The sequence below is a fragment of the Elaeis guineensis genome, chromosome 4 (assembly GCF_000442705.2).
Source record: "Elaeis guineensis isolate ETL-2024a chromosome 4, EG11, whole genome shotgun sequence".
NCBI classification, from domain to species: domain Eukaryota; kingdom Viridiplantae; phylum Streptophyta; class Magnoliopsida; order Arecales; family Arecaceae; genus Elaeis; species Elaeis guineensis.
The window spans coordinates 24,269,560-24,294,440 of NC_025996.2; the positions used below are offsets into that span (position 1 = coordinate 24,269,560).

Genomic DNA, 24,881 nt, shown 5'->3' on the forward strand with positions numbered 1-24,881 from the left:
AAATTTTATATCATTTATATAAATAAATTAAAAATTATATTAGATTGATAAGATTTTTTTTAAATTATATTAATACGGTAAAAAATTCGTCAAACTAGCATCCGACGGCGCCAAAATTGGTCTGGCGGGCTCACGGGAGTTCACGTCCCCCAATTTTACACACCGACTTTTTGAACCCAGAGGGCCGGACCCTGCTTCAATGATCGTCATCGCCTCGTTTCCCTTCAATCATAGAAAAAACAAGAAAAAAAAAGACGTTACTCGTTTCCCCCGATCGCCGCACCCCTCTCTCTCTCCTTTCTGTTGGGGTAAAAATTGTCCCTCTCCGAAAAAAAAAAGACGCGACTCGTTTCTCCCGATTGCGCCCCCCCCCTCTCTCTCTCTCTCTCTCTCTCTCTCTTGGTAAAAATTGTCCCTCTCTCTCCACTACTTTATGCTGAGTTCGAGGGCAAAAGCAAAGAATCCTCGTCGCCTTTTCTTGTTCGCGCGCCGCGGAACCCAGGCCCTACTTTATGATTATCATCGCTTCGTTTCCCTTCAATCACAGAAAAAAAAAAGAAAAAAAGACGACTCGTTTCCCTGATTGTCCCTCTCTCTCTTCACTACTCGACCAATCCCCCGGTTTGCCGAGTTTGAGGGCAGGAGCAAAGAATCCTCGTCGCCTTTTCTTGTCCGCCCTCCTCGCTGCGTGCCCTATTTCTCCCTTTCTATGAGTCGCCACACCGCCTGATTTTTTATTTCCGTCATCAAATACCTCACCATCCCTCCTTACCGTCGGTAGTGGAGTAGTGGAACCACTGGTAGTAACGTACTGGACTGATCTTCTCCTCCTCCATAATGGCTCTCCCTTACTTGGAAGCGGTTTTGGGTAAGTTTTTCTTGCTCTTTATCCTATTCTTTTTTTTTTCCCCTTTCGCCCAATCTTTTCTCCCTTCTTAGATCCATCTGCTGGTTGATGATGGTGATGGTGGTGGTGGTGATGATGATGATTTCTGTATTTTTGATTTCATTATTCTCTTTTGTTGGGTTTTGTGGTTTTTGCCAGTTGGTGCTTTCGGGGTATTTGATTTAATTTTTTTTCTGTATTCTTGTTTTGATTATTCTCTTTGCTTGGGTTTTTGTGGTTTTTGTCAGTCAGTGCTTTTGGGGTATTTGATTTAATTTGTTATGAATGCATTAATTTATCTGTTTTTCCGTAATGTTGTTTGTCCGTCTCTTCCAAGAATGTTTATTTGGGGTTTCATAAAGTGATGGTCAAGAAGTAATAGAAGGATCTTTCAATAATGTGAGCGAGTGATGACCTATGTATTAATTCCATCAAGAACCTGGCTCAAAGAATCTCTTGATAGTATCCCCGTCCATCACTTGGCTCAATGGGTCTTGCTACGGAAACTGTCGATTTATTTATGATGTCTTTCTTTTCCATCGTGGTTGCCGAGGCAGTCCACCTAACCATCTCAGTGGGGTTTTGCCAGTTTAATTTACCTCGTAAGTCATCATAACCACACACGCACATGGTTGAAGTGGTTAGGGTAGGATTCTGCCTAAACGTAGTTGTGACGTGAAACTAAATGATGTCTCATGGTCCAAACAATGCTACCAAAGGAGTACTAGAACAGTTGAACCTAGCTGTTACTTACTAATAATGTACATGGGACTTTCAATCTCATGATCACCAAGTTCTACATTCTTGTCTGTGCAGTTAGCTACAGTATAGACGTTTTTCTTTATTGAAAATGACATTCATGGAAAAGAAGGCTTCATGCAATTTAAACAGTAAATTATAAGGGAAAGAGACTTGCATGGATCTTCAACCCACTTTTCATTGTCAACAAGTAATTATTGCAACAAAATTATAGAATAAATAACAAACTTGTATTTTTAATAGACTGTACCCTTTCAATCTAAATTGCGTACTTTAGCATTATGTAGTGTAATAGTAATTTTATGGAAGGGATCAAGCATGATTGTCTTCAGTTCTGAATGATCATCAGATTCCATGACGTTTATTATAGAAAATTTTTGTTTTGCTCAACGTGGATGTTTTTTAAACCGATAAAGTTAAGATTTTATATCGTGATGCCATGAACTTATGTGATCCTAGTCTTCTTTGCTTTTTAATACCACACTACTTTCTAATATTATTTGTTTTTCAGAATATGGTCCCCTTCGATTACTAACCTGCATATTTTCATAATATGCATCCATATAACACTCGTAATAAATAAATTAGTAAAATTATATGGTAAAATCAAATGAGATTGGCTCCTGAATTTTACGATGGACTACTGGCCCTTTCAATTTAATTTAGCTACCTCTTAATTTTCCTTCAATTTGTCAATGCATCAATAGATTTAACATAAATTGAAAACAATCAGATTTTAAAATAACTTAGTCCCAAACATTTCATGTAATCATAGCTATTCATCTGTACTCTATCTCAGATAAGTCATGTACATCCCACTCCATATCAGTCTATTCTCCGATCTGTTGGTGGTGGCAGTCCTTCCTATTCCCTGTCTATAAGAATGGAGATAGAGCAAGAAATGGACTAGGGGAAGAGAGGGGGAAAGGTGGTCATTGGCCTTGGGTGGAGAAGGGAATGCCCTGCTGTGATGGTGCTAGAGCTGGGGGAATATGAGGGAGGGAAGTCAAAGAAGTAGAGGCAGTGGAGCACGGTGTGCTTGAATACAGGCAGGGGAAGAGGATGAGGGAGCATGAAGGGAGGAGAAAACAAGCAATAGTGGAGATGATTGTTTGCAATTTACTTTGTTTATTATAATGATCGATGGTCTTCAAAAGGAAAAAGAAAATCTAAGGGCCTCTGTTTTTCTGGTCTTAGTTAGATCTGATGGTAATCAATTGCATAAATAAAAGTTAGAAAACTAATAGTAACAATGACTTGGTGCTAGAAATTTAAGAAATATGTTCTCTCAATTACTTACATCAAAACTTTTCTTTAAGGTAGTGTTTGGATGCCCTTATTCTAGGTGGAATAAGAGTTTATTCCACCTTATTCCCCCAAATACTAGAAAAAGTGGTGGTGGGCCCCGCAGGTTTAGCAATTTCGGTCAACCCTGCATTAATTGCACCTTATTCCCATCCACCCTGGTTTAGCTATTTCGTGGTGGGCCATGGAATAGCTTATTCTAGGTCTTTAATGAGTATTAATTGCACCTTATTCTAGGTACATGGAATAACACTGCATTAATTGCACCTTATTCTTGGTGGAATGGCAGATTTCCAACCAAACAGAAATCTGGAATAGACATGGTGAATAGCTATTCTTTGGAAATTCGTATTCCTATTCCAGGAATATGAAAAGGGTAACCAAACACTACCTAAGGGTATATTTGGTTGGGGAGTGTTGGACTCTAGGATGGGGATGGGAATGAGTATCTCCCATTCCAACCATTTGGTTAGAGTGAGTCCCATTTCCATTCTGATTCTAGGTGGGAATGGGAATGCCCAATCCCCCAAAACCCAATCCCTACACTTCTCTAATATTTTAATTTCATTTTGATTCCAATTCCGATTTTGCTCGTGAACTAAACATGTCGAGGGATATGGCCATTCCAACTCCCATTCCAGTTCATTCCAATTCCGATTTGGAATAGAATCTTGATTGAAGTACTATTGATGCTATTGTATGTCATGTCTATGTGCTATTAGATAGTGTATGTATATGTCCATGTATATGTACACATATTTGTTGTAACTTAAATTTGACATATTACTACATGGATATATTCTTATTGCAGCATTTTGTGCGAAAGAATATATGTGAAACAACATACTTATAAAATATAGGAAATATAGTATACATTTTTAACAAAATGTAATAGAACTCTAATCAACAGCCTTTTAAGAAAATCTGACCGATTATTGTCAGAAAAGCATAAAAGAGACATCATCAATTTAAAAGAATATGAGCACATCCTTTCTCTAGGACAAAATGTGACTGCTATGTGCTTTCTACTTTCTGTAGAAATATGATAAATTCCAATCTAGCTGAACATATTTTTGAAATGATGATGATGTTTTTAGAACATTGTTGTCAAGTTCAATTTTATGTTTGAGCGATTCAGATTAAAGGCACTAGGCATTGAATGCTGGCACCAGTATAATGTGGTTGTACAATGTTGTCTTTGCAATATGTTCATTTGCGTCCATATGGTTATATGCAATCACCTTTGCTTGGGTTCCCTATAAGTTATAGAAGGTAAATAATTTTTGATAACAATGGGACAGGTGATTCATCATTTATGGTGTTTCATGACAGATATTATCTAGAAGATGTAAATGTTAGGTTCATAAAGATTAAAAAGCTGACATTAAAAACTTGGGACAGGATTTGATCGTTATGGTTATGGTTATTGATTTCAATTGTTCTCTAGTAAGTATCTTAGTGAATACATTCTTTTTTGCAGGCTTTATGATCTTAATGTACATTTTTGAGACCTATTTAGACATTCGACAGCATGCAGCTCTCAAGCTGCCCAGCCTACCCAAACCATTGGAAGGTGTGGTCAGTCAAGAAAAGTTTGAAAGGTCTAGAGCTTATAGCCTTGACAAAAGGTCTGGTTCCTTCTTTGATGATTATTCTCTTTTCAGCATATCTGTGTTTTTGTGTGTTTAATGGCTTATCTTTTAATAGCATTTTACTCAATGAGTTCCAATTCTTGAACTAATTCAATAGCCACCGCTTCTTCTACTTGAGAATCAGCTATTGATGCGCCAAATAGTCCCCTTCATTAAATTATTATTATTATTATTATTGTTAGTTTTTCTCTTCTTATATGTTTTAACTTTCAGCCAGTTCCACTTTGTTCACGAAGCTGTAACCATACTGATGGACACTGCAATTTTGTATTTGGGCATATTACCATGGTTTTGGAAGGTAACTTGGCAGGCATTGTGCATCTGTGTTTTAGATTTCTCACTTCCCAAATACTCACAATTCATTTCGCTCCTACTTTTTTTGCAGAAATCTGGAGACTTAGTGGCATACATGGGCCTGAATGCAGAGAATGAAATAATACACACACTTTCATTTTTAGCTGGTGTTATGGTTTGGTCACAGGTCTGAATGAATTTTTCCGTCTTAAAATATTGATCTAAACATCATTTTATTCATGAAACATCATGGGTGTCATGTTAGTTTCTTGTTCATGCTTGGTTAGAAAGTAACTTTTCACCTTCCCATATATTTTATGCAATGTTCGTGATGTTTACATTCATTGTAATGCCAAATTGATAGGGTGTCAGCAAAAATGTTCATGGGGATAATAGTTTTATTATAGTCTTATTTGAGAAAAGTAAACTGTTTTGGCAATTACCATCATCATCAAGATTATGAGTATGGATCCTTCTTGCCTCCAATTTGGTTTGAGAAGCCTTCTTTTTTGTGCTGATTCATCCTTGATCACAATTTTTTTTTTTTTAATCTGCTTGACATGTGTAATAAAATCTTTATGTGCTTTCTTACGTCTTCCTTCATGCAATTGCCTAGGATTATTCATCTACTTGATTTGTTTTTCCTCTCCCTTTTTCTAATAAACTTAATTCATAGGATAAATGTGCAGATAGACTCAAAAATAACTCTCCTTTTGTCGTGTTTCTTTGGCTTTGACCATTTTGCATGGATTCAACTCTGAATTCATGATTGCTATATTAGCGATCAAATTTGTTCATGAGTGCACTTGCAGCTGTCAATTGCAACTTGCCTTGGGGCTAATGTGCAACTTCCTCTTATCATGAGCCTCACCCCTGTTATCCATATGGCACACCTTGTATCAATATAATATAATATATCAGTATACCAATATAAAATGTTCTATTATGTAGAAGTAATGTAGTAATATTATATTATCTATGCCAACAACCAAGCACGTGCAATGTAAAAGTAAAAATAATTTTTATGACTATAAAAATAAAACAACTCTTCACATAAAATTTTGAATCCATTGGATGCTTTGTGGTTTTCCTTTTTCTCCTGAGTGGTTTCTTAATTATGCTTTATTGTAACACGAGAGAGGAGTGCAGTGAAAAGATTCCATCGATCAAAATTGTTGAAATATAATGGTAAAACAGTTCTTCACATAAAATTTTGAATCCATGAATGCTTGAGGTTTTCGTTTTTTCTCCTGAGTGGTTCCTTAATTATAATTTATTGCAACATAAGAGAGGACTGCAGGGAAACGATTCCATCTATTGAATGTGATGACCAAAATGGCCATTTGATTTAGTTTATAAAACTTGTTAGAAAATGATGTATCCAAAAAAAACTTGCTAGCAAATGATATTTTAAATAAGAATATTGAGAGCTATGATATGCATGCTTCAAAAACTTTCTGCTAATGCAGGAATTCAACAGAACTTCCTTCCTAACAGCTTCTTCATCTATGAAACACTTGAGCATTCTTGATATTTTTAATTTTAACAATAAAGATCCACTTTCGACCATTAAAATTATTCTATTGGTTCTAGATCTGTTTTAGTTGTTGACAACACCTAATTGGTGTGCGGTGGAAAATGCAAATTTTTGTCAGCAACTATCCAAGAATTAGTTAGTTCTGGGGTCTTTGGAACTGTGTGGTCAGATGAATTTACAATTTGTTAAAAACTGAATACCCTTGCATAGAAGCTTCACCTAGCTGGACTTGTATTGTTGACAAGGATTTAGGATTTATATATATTGTACCATATCCACAGTAGATAGCATAGCTGCAAGTTTACAGCACAACTCAGAGACATCCATGTATGTTAAGTCTGTGCCAATTTTTATTGTTAGAGAAGAATCATTTAATGCACGATATGTGGATTGATGATTAATTGCTGAATGCTGAACTTCGATTTTGTTTATTGTGGAATCATGGAAGTGCATCACTTATTATCATCGTAAGCATTAGTTTGGTTCCTCAGGGTTCTCCTCATTGTACATATTTTTTCTTTTCGTTTTGCTTCCTTGGCATTTTATGTATGTTAAAGTTGTTTTCATTGATTCTGATGGTTGAGAGTTACAAATTGTCAGGCGAAGTTTCAACTTATTTTTTTATCTTTTGGGAGTAATGTTTTGGATGCTGATAAGTTTCTTGCTGCTATACAGATCACGGACCTGCCTTTTTCTCTTTATTCAACATTTGTGATCGAGGCTCGTCATGGGTTTAATAAAGTTTGTCCACCTTCTATTTTCTCTTCATATCGATGCTAGACTTGTTTCAAATTCTGAATTCCCCTAAAGCAAGCTTCTGCCTTTGGTTTTTCCATTATATCTTATTCTGTTTTAATTCTTAGCTGTCTTATTGAATGTTCAACAGCAAACAATATGGCTATTCTTCAGGGATATGTTTAAAGGAATTTGCCTTTCGATCTTACTTGGACCACCAATTGTAGCTGCAATTATCGTCATAGTGCAGGTATGGCCTTTCTGGTATCGATTTCTCATATAATCGTTGGATGTACTTGTACATCCAAAGATGTTTCATTCACCTGCTTATTGTGTGGTTTGCTGTGTCAAGAATGTTTTACTTCAAACCTTATTTATTCTGTATTAATTTAGAGAATGATCTGCAGTATGCATCATTTTACTAATTCTCTTTCTTCTATTGCTACAGAAAGGAGGTCCTTACCTGGCAATATATCTCTGGGCTTTTATGTTTGTGCTCTCCATTGTAATGATGACACTGTATCCCATTTTAATAGCTCCTCTGTTTAATAAATTCACTCCCGTGAGTATTTGGTTTTCAACGCAGCAAATTATTTGCCTCATTTTTGCTTTTGTATGTCAATTGAGTTTTATTCAATATAAAAAAGGAAAATATAATATTTGCCCATCTTTCCTTACTTCTCCACAACCAACATTTTCATCGTTGTGCTTGAATGGATATGATATCCTTCTGCTCACTACAAAGTGCACATTCCTCATACTTTTATGCAACTATGTTAAACAGCTTCCTGAAGGAGAGCTTAGAGAGAAAATAGAGAAGCTAGCAGCGTCACTTAAGTTTCCATTGAAAAAGCTCTTTGTTGTTGATGGATCAACGAGATCAAGCCACAGCAATGTGAGCATTTTTTTTCTTTTCTTTTTCTGTTTTTAAAGTTTGAGTTCATGCTTTTTTTTAATAGAGAATTATTGATGAAGTAGTATCCTTATAATTGAGTGTTGAAGATTTTCTGTGATTATTGATGATTATTAGTATAATCTTTTACTGCATTAAAAAGTAAGGAAGATGGCTAAACACGATGATTGGGTTAAATAGGAAAGTAATTCAGTTTTACTTATGGTCTTGTTCTTTTGTGGATAAATATCATGGGAAAGTTGGTCAATTTTTCTATTGACCAACTTATTTATGTTCTCACGCTTTGCAAGATGGGTAAGGTACTTTCTCCTGGATAGTATTTACCTATGAAATGAGAAAAAATTTTACCCATCTAGGGAGTGGCTAAATCATTTTATCATCAACCGGAAAAGTAACATTTTTAATTCATTCTTAATATATCCTTGACCCTATAATAATAATAATAAAATATAATATAATAATATAACATAATATAATATAATATTATAATATAATATCTTATATTATGATAATATAATATTATAATAATAAAAATATATTATTATATATAATAATATTTATATAATGTATTATTATAATATAATATACTATATTAAATTTTAATATATTATATTATAATATAATATAGAATATTATATTATAATATTATAATAAATTATTGTATATAATATAATATACTATATTATTATAATATATTTTAATAATATATTTTTATAAAAATATAATATCTTATTATATCTATATATATATTATAATATAATAATATAACAATATATTATATTATATTATTATATATAATAATATTTCTATAATACTATAATAATAATATAATAATATAATATCTTTTATATGTAATAATATATGCTAATATAATATAATATATTATACTATATTATTATATATAATAATATTATTGTATTATATTATTATATATTGTTATATACTATATTATTATAATATATTAGTATTATTATAATATAAGATACTATATTATATTTTAATGTAGTATATCATAATATAATATAGAATATTATATTATAATATTATAATGGATTATTATAATATAATATACTATATTATTGTAATATATTTTAATAATAATTTCATAAAAATATTTTATTATATATTAATATATTATAATATAATAATATAACAATATGTTATGTTATATTATATTATTATATATAATAATATTATATAATATATAATAATAATATAATAACATAATATCTTTTATATATACTAATATAATATAATATAGTATACTATATTATTATATATAATAATATTATATAACATATATTATGTTATATTAATATAAGATATTAATATAATATAATATAATAATATATACAAATAATGTAATATAATAATATATAATAATGTAATAATAATAATATACTATATTATTATATACTATATTATTATATATTTTAATAATAATATAATATAATATATTATAAAAATATGGATAGATCTTAGCAACTTATTCAGGAAACTAGTAATGCCAAAGAACATGGGTAACAGATTCTTAAGTCATTTTCTAATGCATAAAAGAACATGGGTTAATTATTTTTCTGTCTAAATGTTGTCTAAGAAATACTTCTAAAAAAAAATACAGATTTCTAGATAAATTTTTTACCCGCAGAAGAATGGGCCCTATATGTATCAAAGAAACATAAAAAACCACAGGCAGGCACATTTAGTCATTGAAACCACCATCATCATCTTCATTCTTGTTATTGTTCTTCTCATCTTTAGTATCTTTCAACCTTAATACCAAATTTACCAATTCGGAATTCTCTGAAGTATGAAAATTTCCCACATACTTTATACAATCAGCCAATCCAACAGGAAGTTTTAATTTATAATATCAAAACCTATTATAAATTGATCTTATTGTACTCCATGGGAATGATTTATGCTTTACTTAATACTATTTCTTTTGCATGGTATGTTTCTATTATTACGCATCGTTAGCTTTGTGCGGATGTCACATCTGTCCATTTCATCGGTTCTTGTTCAGTTCTCTGTGCTGTTAACTATGTTATGGAACAACTTATAAGGGGTGAGATGGGTTTTTTGGGGAATGCTCCCCCATCATTGTGGAGCTACAAACTGCCATTATGATCTTCATGATCATTTTTTGCTGTCATCTTATTGCCCACACATAGGCATTGCTTTGTAGTTGTTTCACTGCTATCTATAATGAGTTTCTTTTGTATCATATCTCTTAACTTATGTGTGCTTATATATATTTTGCTGTCATTTTATTGCCCATACATAGGCATTGCTATGTAGTTGTTTCGCTGCTATCTATTAGGAGTTTCTTTTGTATCATTCCTCTGAACTTATGTGTGCTTATATATATATATAATTATGTTTTATCTGACAGGCATATATGTATGGATTTTTCAACAATAAACGCATTGTTCTCTATGACACACTGATTCAACAGGTTTGCTCTAATCTTGCTAATTATGTGTATGCTTATTTGAGGTTATCTAAATAACAAAATAACATTGCTATGATAAGATGACCATCAAGGTTTTTGCTTGATGTACATAAAAACCTTTGTCTGGTCTTTTTATTGAGAGTATACATATAGATTTTATTCTTTTGTATGATATCTTCTTAATTTGGGCTACAAATCATAAAGTAGTAACCAGAAAAGTTTTTTTTTCTTTGGTTGCTGCAACCTTTCGTTTCAGATGCTGTAATATGTTCCCCATTGCATCCTTAGGATGTGATATAAACTTTTTTTTTCTTGTACTTGCTCTTGCTAATGGCTCACCAGTTTTAATTTTAACAATTTATTCTTTCCTTTCTATAGATACTTGTTCCAACAAACCATTAGGTAAGCTGTTACATGATATTATCAAGTAGGACTGTGGTTTGTGCAAATACTTCCCATCCTCTCTCTCATTCCCATTCTTGCGTAGGTGTTTTTTATCATCCTCTTGCTTGTGCAACTTTTTGACTAGCTTCTTCTCTCTGGAATCACGGGAAAAACTAATATAGCATGTGGAACCTAATGTTGGCGAAAACACCTTGTCATTCACAATTATGTTTTGCAACTTCAAAGTTGTTGTTACGATAAATTTTAGGGTTTTAGTGCAACATTTAAGGACTGAGTAGAGGGTCCAAGTTTTTGTTTTCAGGAAATCATTATTTTCACTAAGTTATTATCAATAGAATACAGGAATTAAATTCTTTTTGAATCGAAGTATTGTAACATAATTCTTAGGAACATGGTTCACCTTTTAGATTGAAACATTGCTCGAAGCTTGTTATGATGCTTCTAACTCAGGTGACAACTTTGTGCTGAGTGCTGACTAGTGAGTCAAATTGAATCAGTTTATTTTCAGTGATGGTGAACTCCAAAAGCGACATTTGCCTCATTTGGCTGTTTGACATTCCGTATGCTTCTTCTATCCCTTCAGGCTTATGCAAAAATAGGTTTCTTTTATGAAAATTGCATTTTCATTCAGGAAGTTTGACCTAGAGTATGTGGTTTGTGGGGTGTGATTTAGGTTAGAGAATACAATCAACTTTGTTCCCATGGCTGAATTCTGTCAGGCTGAGGTTTGCTGGACTGAACACATTAAAGGAATTATTATTGATATTCTAGGACACAACAGGAGGGAGAAAGTGGCTTTAAGGTTGACAATGGAAACTTAGTCAGAGTGATAATTATTGTAGAGGGGATATTATAGAATACAGGGAAATTCTAGGAGTAGATTTTGTTGGAAAATAAATTTTCTAGCAATCTCAAGATGTTTGAGACTTCAAATAATATTTGTATGTAGAGTCATCACTGTCAAGAGACCCACGGTCATCACCACAAAGAGGAGAGAATTCCATATATTGCAGTTAAATTCAATATTGAACATTTGAAGATAAGTGGCCGACCCTTGGGTGACCCCAATCAAAGTGGCCACTGACATGACTGCCTTTTTTAGTTTAATCTCTTATTTACATGCCTAAATAAAGATTTTCTCTACTTAAGCGCTAGTGGAGGAATTATAGTGAGAAGAAGGCATTTAGATAGTGGATCCTGTTGTTGAGAATCATAAAAGGGGCCATTCAATAAGCTCCTTTCCATTGTAGCATAAGCAAGAGTGAAGAAATAGAATAAATATAAAAGAAAAAGCAAAATTCCGAAATAAAAAGGGACTGAATTTTTTTTGTACTGTCTTAAATGTCCATAATGCCTCTTCATGAATGGAAGAGGCCACTTATCGGTTGCAATCTTCAAATTGAGCGAATAACCTTCCTTAAAACCAACAAGCTGAGTATGCTCTTCCATGAGATGTTTCTTTCCTTTCTCAGTTGGGCGGCAAATGGAAGAAATTCAGCGCGGGCTGGGGAGAGAACTTACGAATTATACAATTGTAGATTGATTATGCTGGTTGGAAAGATGGAACATTTGTTAAGACTGTTCAATCAACTCTGATTTCGGTCAAGTAGGAGTGGTGATAGGCTGGGTTGAGGTTTGACTCACGATTTTTTTTTTCCTTTTTCTTTTTCTTTTCTTTTTTTTTTTTTTTGCATGCTTGACTTTTATCCTTGTCCTGCTTGTCATTTTGTTGGAATTGCTTGACCAGGAGCAAGCCATAGGTCAAGTTCTGGGACTCCACTTGACATGTTCTAGAAGTATCTTACATCATGTGACAGTGTAGTATTAGCTTACATCACCTTATGGAAGAGAGACTCTTGAGAAGAAGATGCAATCTGTTATTACCTAGCTATTGGACAACCATCCAATGGCCATAAAAGCCTTCTACGAGCAAAAGCAAAAGAAGAGGGAGCAATAAATGGGAAACAAGCAGATTCTTCAGTTTACCTTTCTTTGAGTTGTGGGCTTCATCTAAATCTTGATCTCTTTTTTTCTCTATGCTTCTCCCCATCTGGGATTGATAGAAATTCTCTTGTTTTGATGAAGACCTTTATTTTGAAGTATTTAAAAGGGGCATCTTTAAGTAGGAAAGTTATCTATGAAAAAAATAATCAATCAAATATTAACTGCCTATGTGACATCCCGTGCATCTGAAGAAATGATCTAGTATTACTTAGCTATTGAACTAGCACAAACGCCTTCTACACCAATAGACGATTTTAAGCTTTATATCTAGAATAAAAGCAAAAGAAGAGGGAGCACTAAATGGAAAATAATCAGCTTTTTCACTTCACCTTTCTTTTTGGTTCCAGGCTTCACCTAAATCTTGATCCTTCTTCTTTTTCTTTGTTTGCTCCTCTCTCCTTCTAGGGTTGATAGAATCGTGTTCATAAAGATGAATTATATTTTGGAGTGTTTGAAAGGGGCATTCAAAGTTATTGATAAAAAATAATCAATCAAATCCTAACTGCCGATGAGATGGCATGTGCATTTGCAAGTGCCTTACACTCGGATGGTGAATTACGGAATTTAATGTGCAAAAGGAAGAACTCTAAAGTCTGTCCATAGAAAACAAGTGCCACTTCATATTTATCATTGAATTGTAGCTTGTCAGAGAACAAAGCATCTTAAGAGAGTAAGCCTTCTTAATGCATGTTAGCAAAATTAAATTTGTTGCGGGAACCTTTCAAGCAAGTGGTACTATTAGCTGTTAGCACCTCAAACTCCACATTCAGACATTCTTATTGCAGAAGAACAAAAGCATATAGCAGTCACCATTAAATCTATTATAGTTAGAGAGACCAACAATGTTTTATAATTTGTATCTACTCTTAATCCTTTTGAAGTATCATTATAATATAATGCAGTACAAATTATGCCACTATTAAGCATATTAGTGGACATAGACTTTGTGCACACATGCTAGATTATAAGGTGTACCAAAATTATCACTAGACAGGTGGATTGTTGGCTAACATTAAGACCAAAAGAAACTTTATGTTAGATGCACACAGGACACACAAAATGGGAGGGTAAGGAGTGGGTGAAAACAACTCCAAGGACTTGGGAAGCCCTATGTCCTGGTGGAGTGGAGGAAACATCTATTAGGACTTGGAACCCAGTACCTTTGAGTCAACATTGCTGTGTTATTAGCCTCATGCTGTTTTCTATGTGTTGGTGCATGTACTTCCATGACCATCATCACAAAAAGCAAGTAGTGAAACAAAGAGCCAGCATGCATAAGACTTGGCTATAGTGGAGAGGTGCTATTTAAGCTCATTACCGCTAATCAAAAGCTGCCTGTTATTTTGACATCTGAGAGGAACTAACTAATGTGCCGCTTTCTACAAGTAACACATTTAATTTGTAAGTTTAGAAGCAGCCTAACAAAGTCTTCATTCATGAAGTGTGAATTTTTTTTTTCAATTAAATGCATGGCTAAGACATTGCACTTAAATGAAAAGAGGGAAGCATAAAAGGACAACTAGAGAAAATGCTATGACCTACAAATATGAATTGCTTAAAATTTTTGCCAAATGGAGCTGAGTTTTTAGCAATGACATAGATGATAGTCTTTTAGGAATTGTGTTGTTGTCTATGTTGAGAATTGACAAAGAATCAATCGGTGTGAGGATTGACAATCCATCTTTGTATTATGATTGGGGTGTGTTTGGTTCATGACTAGAATCGGAATTGGAATGGATGGGAATGGGAATGGCCATACCCCCCATGCATTTGGGTCGTGACTGATATAATTGGAATGGGATTTGAATACTAGGGGAGAGAAGGGATTAGATTTTAGGGGATTGGGTCATTCCCATTTCCTTCTGGAATCGGAATGGGAATATGACTCCTCCAAACCAAACGGCTAGAATAGGAGTCATTCATTTTCATTCCTATTTTAGAGTCTAAGTCCCCCAACCAAACATGTCCTTAAAGCAACCACCAGAAGGAACAATCATTCCCTTTGGATTATAAACAAAATATCAACTAGAGAACAATGATACCAAATATTGTGACAGCTTTAGTGACAAATGATGGATAAGTGGAAATGGAGAATTTGTTGAGCCTCAAGCATCAATGATTAGTATGTGTCCCAATGTTAAAAGAACACATTTCATCAAGTTTTATGTCAAAAGAACATGTGAATGCTGAGCCAACAGGGGAATACACATTCCCCCTTTCCTTTTCCTTTTCAGTTCAAGGTACATGAAAGGGAGGCTTCACTCTTGGTAGCTGGCTGTGCATGGGTGGACTTCATGTTATACATAGAGATGATGGCTGTTAAAATCACCATGGTGTTACAGTGTGCTGTAATACAGATATACGATAATATAACCATAATCTTAATTTACAGTTATACGCTAACACTTATCTGCTTTTTGAAATCGAGCTTTGAAAAGGAGTTTGCAGAAGCATTCTGAAGTTCCTGAGTGCTAACAATACATAGACTACTCCTAAGTGCTTCATAATTTCATGTTGGTCATTTGTTGGAAAGAAAAAAGTAATACAAAAGAAAATAAATCGAGAAGCTATGCTAGGTGATCCTCATAATGGACCCTTTGGCGTGATTGGTAAAATCTGACTGAAATTGTAGAAGTTTAGATAACTTCAAAGTCCCCCAAGAATATCATTGTTCATAAAGGATAAATACTGTCAATCATAAAAGTGAAGATGCCTGAACCTTTTCTAGCAGAAATTGTCCCTTGGTCCATTTCTGACCTTGTCATAGTCCCATTTTACCATAGAATTCTTAATCCTTCCCCTTTGTGGTCTTCCTCGTAAGTTCCTCAAGGTGTGGTGCCTCCAAAGACTTGTTCCCCACTTTTGACATAGAAAAGAGTTTTGCACCAGAATATAAGCTGACGGGTGAATATGTGCAACTCTTTTATAACGGATAAGTCATTGGAAGTACCTTTCATATACCAAATTACAAGAGACCTAAATTTCTAACTTGCTTCGTTGTTTTTTGGACAGATTGGCATTAGGGGCCTATAGGTTAATTTTTTGACAGAAGGAGAAAAGCAGATCACCCATTTCCTTATCTTTATCAAAACTTAACCATGACACTGAAGTGCCTTCTCTATGTTAAGAATTCACAATGCTAGTTAGCCATATACTTAATTTGTCCCTTTTTATTTTTTAAAATGTTTTGTTGGCATCTGCACTATGTGTCTGTATATTATATAACTTGACAAGAATGATCTCACAAGATAATATTCATGCTTGTTTCCAACCATCATGCAGTAATAGAAGTATCGGGACCTTCATACTTTTTGCTGCAGATATATGGTACCAGCAGTGCAAGCTGGTCCTCTTGTTTTTAAGTATGCTAACTTGCAATGGCAGTATACTGATTGTGATGCAAGTGTAGAATAATTATCCATTTCAGTTGATCTAGGCTTTGAAATGTAATTGCAAGGTAATTGCATTATAGATACATGTGCAGTGCATATACATGCATGCCTGCATGTGTGTATTTAAGAAACATCAACTTTATGCACTTTAGGCTTCTAAGCACTCGACATTTTGAGCAACTGTTTCTTTTCTGCAATTTAATGCTGTAGCTGTTACCTTGCCAAATTCCTTACCAAATTTGCAACTATATTTAATGCTGTAGTGGTGACAAGCTGCATGTGTGTATTTGAAATGCCATTTCTGTTCTTGTTTGGGCACCTGTGTATCATTCAGATTGCTGAATCCATATTCATATGACTTTTTGGCAGTGCAAAAATGAGGAGGAAGTAGTTGCAGTTATTGCTCATGAACTTGGACATTGGAAACTCAATCATACAATGTATTCTTTCATTGCTGTTCAGGTAATCCTTTTAGTGATTCGTTATAACTTCTGCACTATATCATTTCTAATCATGCTTCCTAGAATGTATAAGTTTCATGTTCAGAAGTTGGATATAATATCCTTCCAAGTCTATATACAAACTTTAGGTGATGTTAATGCATGGATGGATACTAGAATGAAGTCATGCACCAGGCTTGCAATTATCTAGTATCAAATTCATATCAAATTCCTTGATCCTTCCATGTGCAAACGCTGGTATCCATTGTTTTAGTAGCTTTGGTTGGCAGGTACATAAATCTCTACTATTTACTGTAGAAGTGCATTAAAGAGGTATGCACACACATAACACATACATGCATACGTACATACAGGTACATACATGCATATATACATGCACACATACGTCCATACATGTATACATGCATGCGTTCATGCGTAACTACATGTATGTATATATTTGGCTACGAGTCTTGAAAGGCACTGGGTTTTAGAATTCAAGAAAATGCAAATTTACTATATTTATACGAACTAAAAAGCAGTTGAAGACTGAAAATTTGTATTGTTGGGTGGAGTTAATTTTTCATTGTTGAACAGATTCTTACACTTTTGCAATTTGGAGGATATACTCTTGTAAGGAATTCAAAGGATCTCTTTGAAAGTTTTGGCTTTGATACTCAGCCAGTACTTATTGGTCTCATCATCTTTCAGGTACCTCTTTGTTACTTGCTGTTCTATTTATAAGTAAAGATATCATTGGCATCCTTCTCTTTGTTCTTCTTTGTAGATTCAGTTCTACATGCAAAATTATTTTTTATCAGTATATGTTTCTTTTATTTAGTTGCTATCAGAAGTTATTTTTATGACCTTTCACATCTACCAGTGCACATTCTTTTCATTGATGATATTTCTTTGTGGACACATAATATAATGGTTATAAATTCTTCATGTACTAGATTAAATGAGTGAAAGATTTTTTCCCCTTGAACATGGATTGTTGGATTTTTTCAATGTCACATGACTCTTTATGTTGGGTCAGCTGGAAGTTATGAATTTCAAAATTTTACTTGTGATGCTGTAATATTGATTGAAATGCCTTGTTGTCATCAAGATTTTCTCTCAGTACTGGACTTTGTACCAGTCGCTTGCTAGATTGGTCAGTTCAGTATGGTACACCTCTAATACCAACATAATGTATCATTCTACAAGCGAGATAACAGCTGTAGCAATGTTTCTTTGCAGTATTGTGTCAAGCCTCCAAAGTGCAGCAGTACCTTATTGGGTCTGTGTGGTATGCATGGTATTAAGCAGTATGGTTTTTCTGTAGAAAGCTTTGGTTATTTATCAAAGAAAGCTGGATTATCATTCCATCATGCTGGAAAGGTGCTATATTGTTGATTGTTGGTTCTGAGACAGAGAGAGAGAGTGAAAGAGAGAGAGCGAGCGAGAGAGAGAGAGAGAGAAGGGGGGAGGGGATTCTGTCAAATTAATCAGATTCAAGGTTCTACTTTCTTACCACTTATCCTTGCGGCTTTTCTTAAGCAACAAAATCCAATATGTTGAATTTTCTGTCCTTTTTTTTTATGCCTTGCACTAGACCAGTTCCCACATGATGAACACCCTGCCCTTTATCAGACCCAACCACTGCCATGCCCACCCTTGCCTTCATCTGTTCATTCAATCTACCACCATACTCCATTTCCATCCCACTTTTTCCATTTCTATACCACAACCATCTTTCTCCAACCACTACTACCATCCATAATATCAGATCCCTTACTACTAGTTCATCTACCCATTCCAACCTAAGCTCACATGCTGGCAACCTTTCCTTATTTTTCCACTCTTGTACTCTAGGACTATCATCAGGTCTTTTTTGGTTTCCTTGCCCCCTATAGTTGCCTACCCCCTTCTATAGATCCCCTGCATTTGTTGGTGTCGCATAATGGTCTGTTGGGCATGATTATGTCAGTTGCTGCAGATGGTTCAGAAAAGTTAGGGAAAGGAATGCATATAAAGAGGTGGGTAATGGAGGATATTTGTGTGCTTCAGTGACAACAATTGCGATTGCGGCAAAATGGGAGATGAGAAAGAAGGAGAAAGATGAGCCAAAATGAGTAGAATGAAAAGGTTGTAGGGTGGAGGGTTGTAGAACAACGTTTATTTGTATTGCGTCTTTTGGATCACATGATCTAATGGCCTTTGGGTCCCATATTTTACTTGGCAAATGCATTTCTTGTTGTCCTCGTGCTGGCTGACTGAAGTGTTCCTTCTGGTAGCAGGACCAATAATTATCAGTATTAGCTGTGACTACTCATTGTCTTATCTCACAACTAATCTTTGAATTATCCTTCCAAAGTATCCCAAGTCAATCCTGTACTCTCATAGTCTGTTATTTAGCATGCCTCATTTTCAATTGGCAGTTGGTGCTAAGGTTCTCTTTGTATATTCTAAAGTGAATTTAGTATTCTCTGTGAATAGTTTCATGCCTTTCTATATCTTTTGTTGACTTGTCACTTGTTTGTCAAACAAAAATGCTGTGTGAGTTTCTAAGCCAATGCAGCTTGCTGGTTTGAAGAACATGTTATGGTAGTCCTGTTCAATGTTATTCTAATCCTATGGTTTTGATTTGCAGCATACTGTCATACCCCTCCAGCACCTTGTCAGCTTTGGTCTCAATCTTGTCAGCAGGGCTTTTGAATTTCAGGTATTTTCTGGTCTAACTTTCTTTTGCATCATATCTCAAATCTGTGCAGCAGCTGGATTCAGTTCTCAGACAGGCTTGCGGTACTTGGTTATCATATTTACACCAACCCATGTGACTAATGTGCTTTCCAGGCTGATGCTTTTGCAAAGAAACTGGGGTATGCTGCAGCACTTCGAGCAGGCCTTGTGAAATTACAGGTTTTTTTTAATTTATATTGTTTGCTTCAGTTAAAAATTAATTACTTCCAAATGATCTAGTACCTGGACCTCTTGTACACCATGACAGTCAAATTGCCATCTTTCAGTTATTTCCTGCTCTTCTAACTGTGCTATGCAACCATTCTTGTTGAACAAGGACTAGGAGTGCAGGTGGACTGATTCACTTTCCAAATATGGATTGAATTTGGATTACTAAATTCCTAATCCAATCCCAAACTGACCAAACTATTCCAAAAGCAGGATAATATATATTTCAGAACCCTCATTGAACATAAGAAATTAGTTTTCTTTTCAATTATAATTACTCAATAAATTGTGTTTTCCATCATACATATATGGCTATGACTCAAAACTTATGTAGAACATGTTTTTGATAATGTATACATTTTGCTTACTATTATTTAATTATGGCTTGTGTTTTGAATAAAATTTGACCTGAAAAATCCGTTGAATTGATAAAATTAATATTATTCCTGATACAATCCAAAGGGAATTGGATTGGGTTTAGGTTCTGTTTTTTGACCAGATTCATGATATGGATTGTATTTGGGTTTGTGCTTATCGCTGATCCAACCTGGTCTGCTTGCAGCCCTTACAACAGGCTTTTTTTTTTTTTTCTTTTTTTACTGAGCTGTCATTTGGTGGTCCTTCAAGGGAGTTAATATTTAGTCTGGACATGATGGTCATGCTCATATCATAGGCTAATTGGATGCTCTGATTTTATTATGTGGACCTAAAGTAATCACATATTGATTGTTCATCTACTTGTCTTCGGTGGGGAGGACAATCTTTTTCAGTTGTAGACTTGGAGATTTTCTTTATAATTTTCCACATGCTTTGTCCATTTGAAATTATTTCTTATTAAATAGTTAGGCATTGGTGTTGTATAGTAAAGCTTTGTCTTATAAATTGTCACTCAAAAATGATCAGAAATCCTTATGCTGAACCTTGTAATTTGACCATTTAATTTAATCTTGCATTGTTATCATGGAGTTTGTCTAGGCAGTGCATACATGCAATGTATGTATGCATACGATACATACATACATACATATGTGTGCGCGCGCACGAAGCTGTCTAATAAATTGTCACTCAAAATGATTGGAAATCCTTATGCTGAACCTTGTAATTTTACCATTTATTTTAATCTTGCATTGTTACCATGGAGTTTGTCTAGACAGTACATACATGCATACACATATATGTGACATACATAAATACATACATACATACATATAAATGTGTGTGTGTGTGCATGTGCATGTGAGTGTGTGCAATACATACATGCATTCATGCGTATTTATGTGTATTTATATATTATGTGCACATATGTGTGTGTGTGTGTGTGTATGTTTATATACATATACATACATACATACATAATACATGCATATACATGTGTGTGTGTTGTGTGCGCGCATTCATGGGCACATATACATATATATGAGGGTGAAAGATATCTCAGATTGAGCCCCGAGGATATATCAAATTGTATTTTAAAAGAACGGGAAGAATTTAAATTTTTAACCGATTTTCATGGAAGATTTTCATTCTCCAACAGTTGGACAAATAAAATTCTTAGCAATCTCGACCACTTAAGACAAAACAATAGTGATAAGGTTATTATTTCTCATGTTCCATTTTCAAGTTTAAGTATATTTTATAAAACATTCATGTGTTTTTAGTTGTTACTAATTGTTCATGCAATAAATTCTGTGTGTGTGTGTGTGTACATAGACATATATATGAGGGTGAAGGATTTCTCAGATTGAGCCCTGAGAATGTATCAAATTGAATTTTTAAAGAAAAGGAAGAATTTAAATTTTTTACAAATTTCCATGGAAGTTTTTCATTCTCCAACAATCAGACAGATTAAATGCTTGGTAATCTCTACCACTTAAGGCAAAATAATAGTGATAAGGTTATTCTTTGCCATTTTTCATTTACAAGTTTAAGTATATTTTATTGAACATTCAAATATTTTTAGTTGTTATTAATTATTCATACAATAAATTCAATGTGCATGCTGCAGGCATGCTCAAACATTGTTCTACATAAAATTATTAATGGTACAAAACTTTGTGATATAAATGGTAGTTGATTAGAAAGAATATTGAGTGGCTTATGATTAGTCTGTTTCTTGGGCAACACTCTGTGTTAGGTTAGGTCTATCACATTGGGTTGCTTGAGCAACTTGACAACTATGTTTTCATGCCTAAAGGAATTTCACAGGCTGCTCCTTGGATGCATGAGTTTAGATTGCAACTAATAAAATTGGTCTTGGGCAACACTCTGTTAGTTTAGGTCTATCGCAGCAGGTTGCTTGAGCAACTTGACAACTAATTTTTCATGCCTAAAGGAATTTCACAGGCTGCTCCTTGGTTGCATGAGTTTAGATTGCAACTAATAGAATTGGTCTTTGAACCTCCCAATAGCCCTCTAGGTTGCATCTTGGATTGTAGGCAACTCTGTGCCATTTCTTAGAGAATTGTCTTCCTCTGACAAGTAATTGAGCCTTTCCTCAATCATTCAAATGAGCCTTTTCCATTTAAAGTTATGCCCCATAGGGTCATCTCAATTTTGCTAGGCTCTTTGGTCTTAATATTCATGTGCGTTGGCATTATTATTAGTTGAGAGAAGGTTCATTTACAAATTACCAACATCAACGTGTATGTGCCAACTGGCTTAGTTCGTGAAGGCTTGTGTTAATCCAAGAAACCTGCTCCCTCCCTCTGATTTCTATCAGGCTCCACTGATGATACTTTTGTTTTATTAAAAAAACTTTTTTGATCAGATTTTTTTTTCTTTTTTTTGGGTTGGGGTTGGGGGTTGGGGGTTGGGGGGGGTGTTGAAAAACCCACTCAGATGTTTGAAATTATTTGATCAGAATTTCAGATAGTATTTAGCTGAAGTTAGGAAAATGAAAGGGTTCATTTGTTGTTTTGGTAAGAAAAGGGTTCATCTATGGAATAGATTATCATTTCAATTGGAGAAATACTGGTTTCCACATGCCATAACGACCAAGGTCCAATAACAGATCCTTAATTTGCTTGTGGCGTGAAGAGCATCATATCTGAAAATAATCATAGCTGCTGAGCAGAGTAACTGCCTCTGAGTACTGGGACTTCACTGAATGATCAATTATAACTGGGCTTGGTATTATATTCACTTGATATTGGTTCTTCCGGCAACTTGATATACACATCTATAAGCATTAATATTCACAGTGATCAACATAAATGAGTGTGTTTGTTTTCATTTTTATTATTACTTTCAGGAAGAGAACCTATCTGCTATGAACACAGATCCGTGGTATTCAGCTTACCACTACTCCCATCCTCCGCTAGTTGAAAGACTCGCTGCTCTTGAAGAACCTGACAGGAAGAAGGAAGACTAATCTGAGGTAGGGACCTGTGATCATGAACGAGAATAGTTCATCTTGGCGGGTGTACAATCCTGAGTATTTTATGGAAAGAACAGCAATCATGTGCTGGAGGTTCGGCATAAATTATTCTCCGTGGATGTTGATTCAGGGGCAATCGGCCTGTAAGAGCCTCTATCTGAAATGTGTTATATAAGTATCTTCTCCCGAATTTCACTATGTTGCTTCTGACACATGCCATACTTCCCGACTAGGTTTCTGCATATGAAATTGCAAATCATTTTCCAGTATGTGTACCTGCGCACTCTGATCAGAAATGTAAACACAGCTGCATACATATAAGTGAACACATTTATATACTTAGAGCGAGCCAGCTAGCTTGTTCAGTTGTTTTAACATTCTTTTATCTAGAAGAAATCATTAGGTGTTCTAGTGCTACCGGTTGGTGATTTTGCTGACATGTTTTTTTTTATAGAATAGTGCACTAGATTGACCATATGTTGTTTACTGTCTGCTCTCTTCAAAACAAACATCAATAACGATTACCACTTTTACGGGATTCCAGGCCTTTGTGATCGTTGAAGTTGCTTCTTTACTCCATCCACCAGCTAATTCTCGATTGGAGTTTAGTTGCCCTGACAGACCATTTTGCTCTAGCGCATTAGAAGGAATATCTGGAAAGTCCAGTGATTTTAAGCCTTGCTCTGGCAAACAGCATTTTAGAAGCATCCTCTCCAATAAGTAAATGGCTTTGAAATGACTTGGGATGCTCATTTCTAAACTGTCCTTACAGAACTGGGACGGACTAACCTTTGTAAAGGATTGCAGTGAGAATTTGACAATTGGCATAGATGATATTAAAGAATTTATTTTCCTCAAAAGAAATTGAACAATTTACTGTGCAGAAGTCACACTATCTTTTTATCATTGCTCGGACTGTGGAATATTGGGTATTCTCAATTCCTTGAACTCAAGGTTCACCATGAAGAAACCAAGCGAACTTTGCCTGTTGTCATCCTTTGGCGTGATATTGCCAAGGATACTTGCAGTCATGATAGTATGCTTATTTCTTTGCCACAAGTTGTGGTATGCTTATCAATTTTTTTCGTGGGTCTTTTGTAGTTTCTCCAAGTCATGGTGGCATGCTTATTTGTGGTGATGCTTATTTGCAATATATATAGTGTGTATGAAAAAATTGAACAACGGTGATCCAATTTGTTGGATATGATCTATTGTCTTTAAAATGCTTATGTATTAAAAATAAGATGATTTTTAGACCCTTAGCGCATATGTGTGTGTATGTATATATATATATATAATTTAAATTATCTAATTTTTGATTATTGGATAGGTTTTTAAATTATACAAGCGTATAAAAAGATAGTAGATCAATGGTTCGGATCATCGATGTTAGGCCCTTTTGTTCAATCTTGATCTAACCATTTCTCTCTCTCTCAAGTGTATACTCTTCTTTGGTCCACTTTTGATGTAATGTTGCAAGATATAGAAAACTTGTTTATCAGAAAAGAGGGAAAAAAGAAACTTCAGATCGGAAAGAATTCATTTTGGCATTATTTCATAATATGATATAGAGATCAGGGCCTATGATGCTAGAAATCTGTGCTTGGTAATGATTTCTTACCATCTGAACTTCTGGAATTACTGGTCTACAGTCACTACTCCCTAGCATTATATTTTCCTTCTAATATGAATAAAACTTTTGGAGCTTGATTTTTATCACAAAATTCCTACCCACTCCACCAATTCCACACGATTTGTGGAAAATGAAGTCGGGCA

General features: G+C 34.5%; 1 protein-coding gene across 1 annotated transcript; it reads left to right on the forward strand.

Annotated features, from left to right (window-relative positions):
- Window positions 1-587: 587 nt before the first annotated feature.
- LOC105043320 (CAAX prenyl protease 1 homolog) lies at window positions 588-23,480 on the forward strand. Its single transcript, XM_010920826.4, has 14 exons — window positions 588-868; window positions 4,431-4,578; window positions 4,816-4,900; window positions 4,988-5,083; window positions 7,109-7,174; window positions 7,320-7,418; window positions 7,617-7,730; window positions 7,953-8,063; window positions 10,477-10,539; window positions 16,707-16,799; window positions 17,375-17,488; window positions 19,413-19,484; window positions 19,616-19,681; window positions 22,980-23,480. Exons 1-14 carry the CDS (start codon window positions 838-840, stop codon window positions 23,097-23,099), a joined length of 1,278 nt encoding a protein of 425 aa, XP_010919128.1. The 5' UTR covers window positions 588-837; the 3' UTR covers window positions 23,100-23,480.
- Window positions 23,481-24,881: the final 1,401 nt, after the last annotated feature.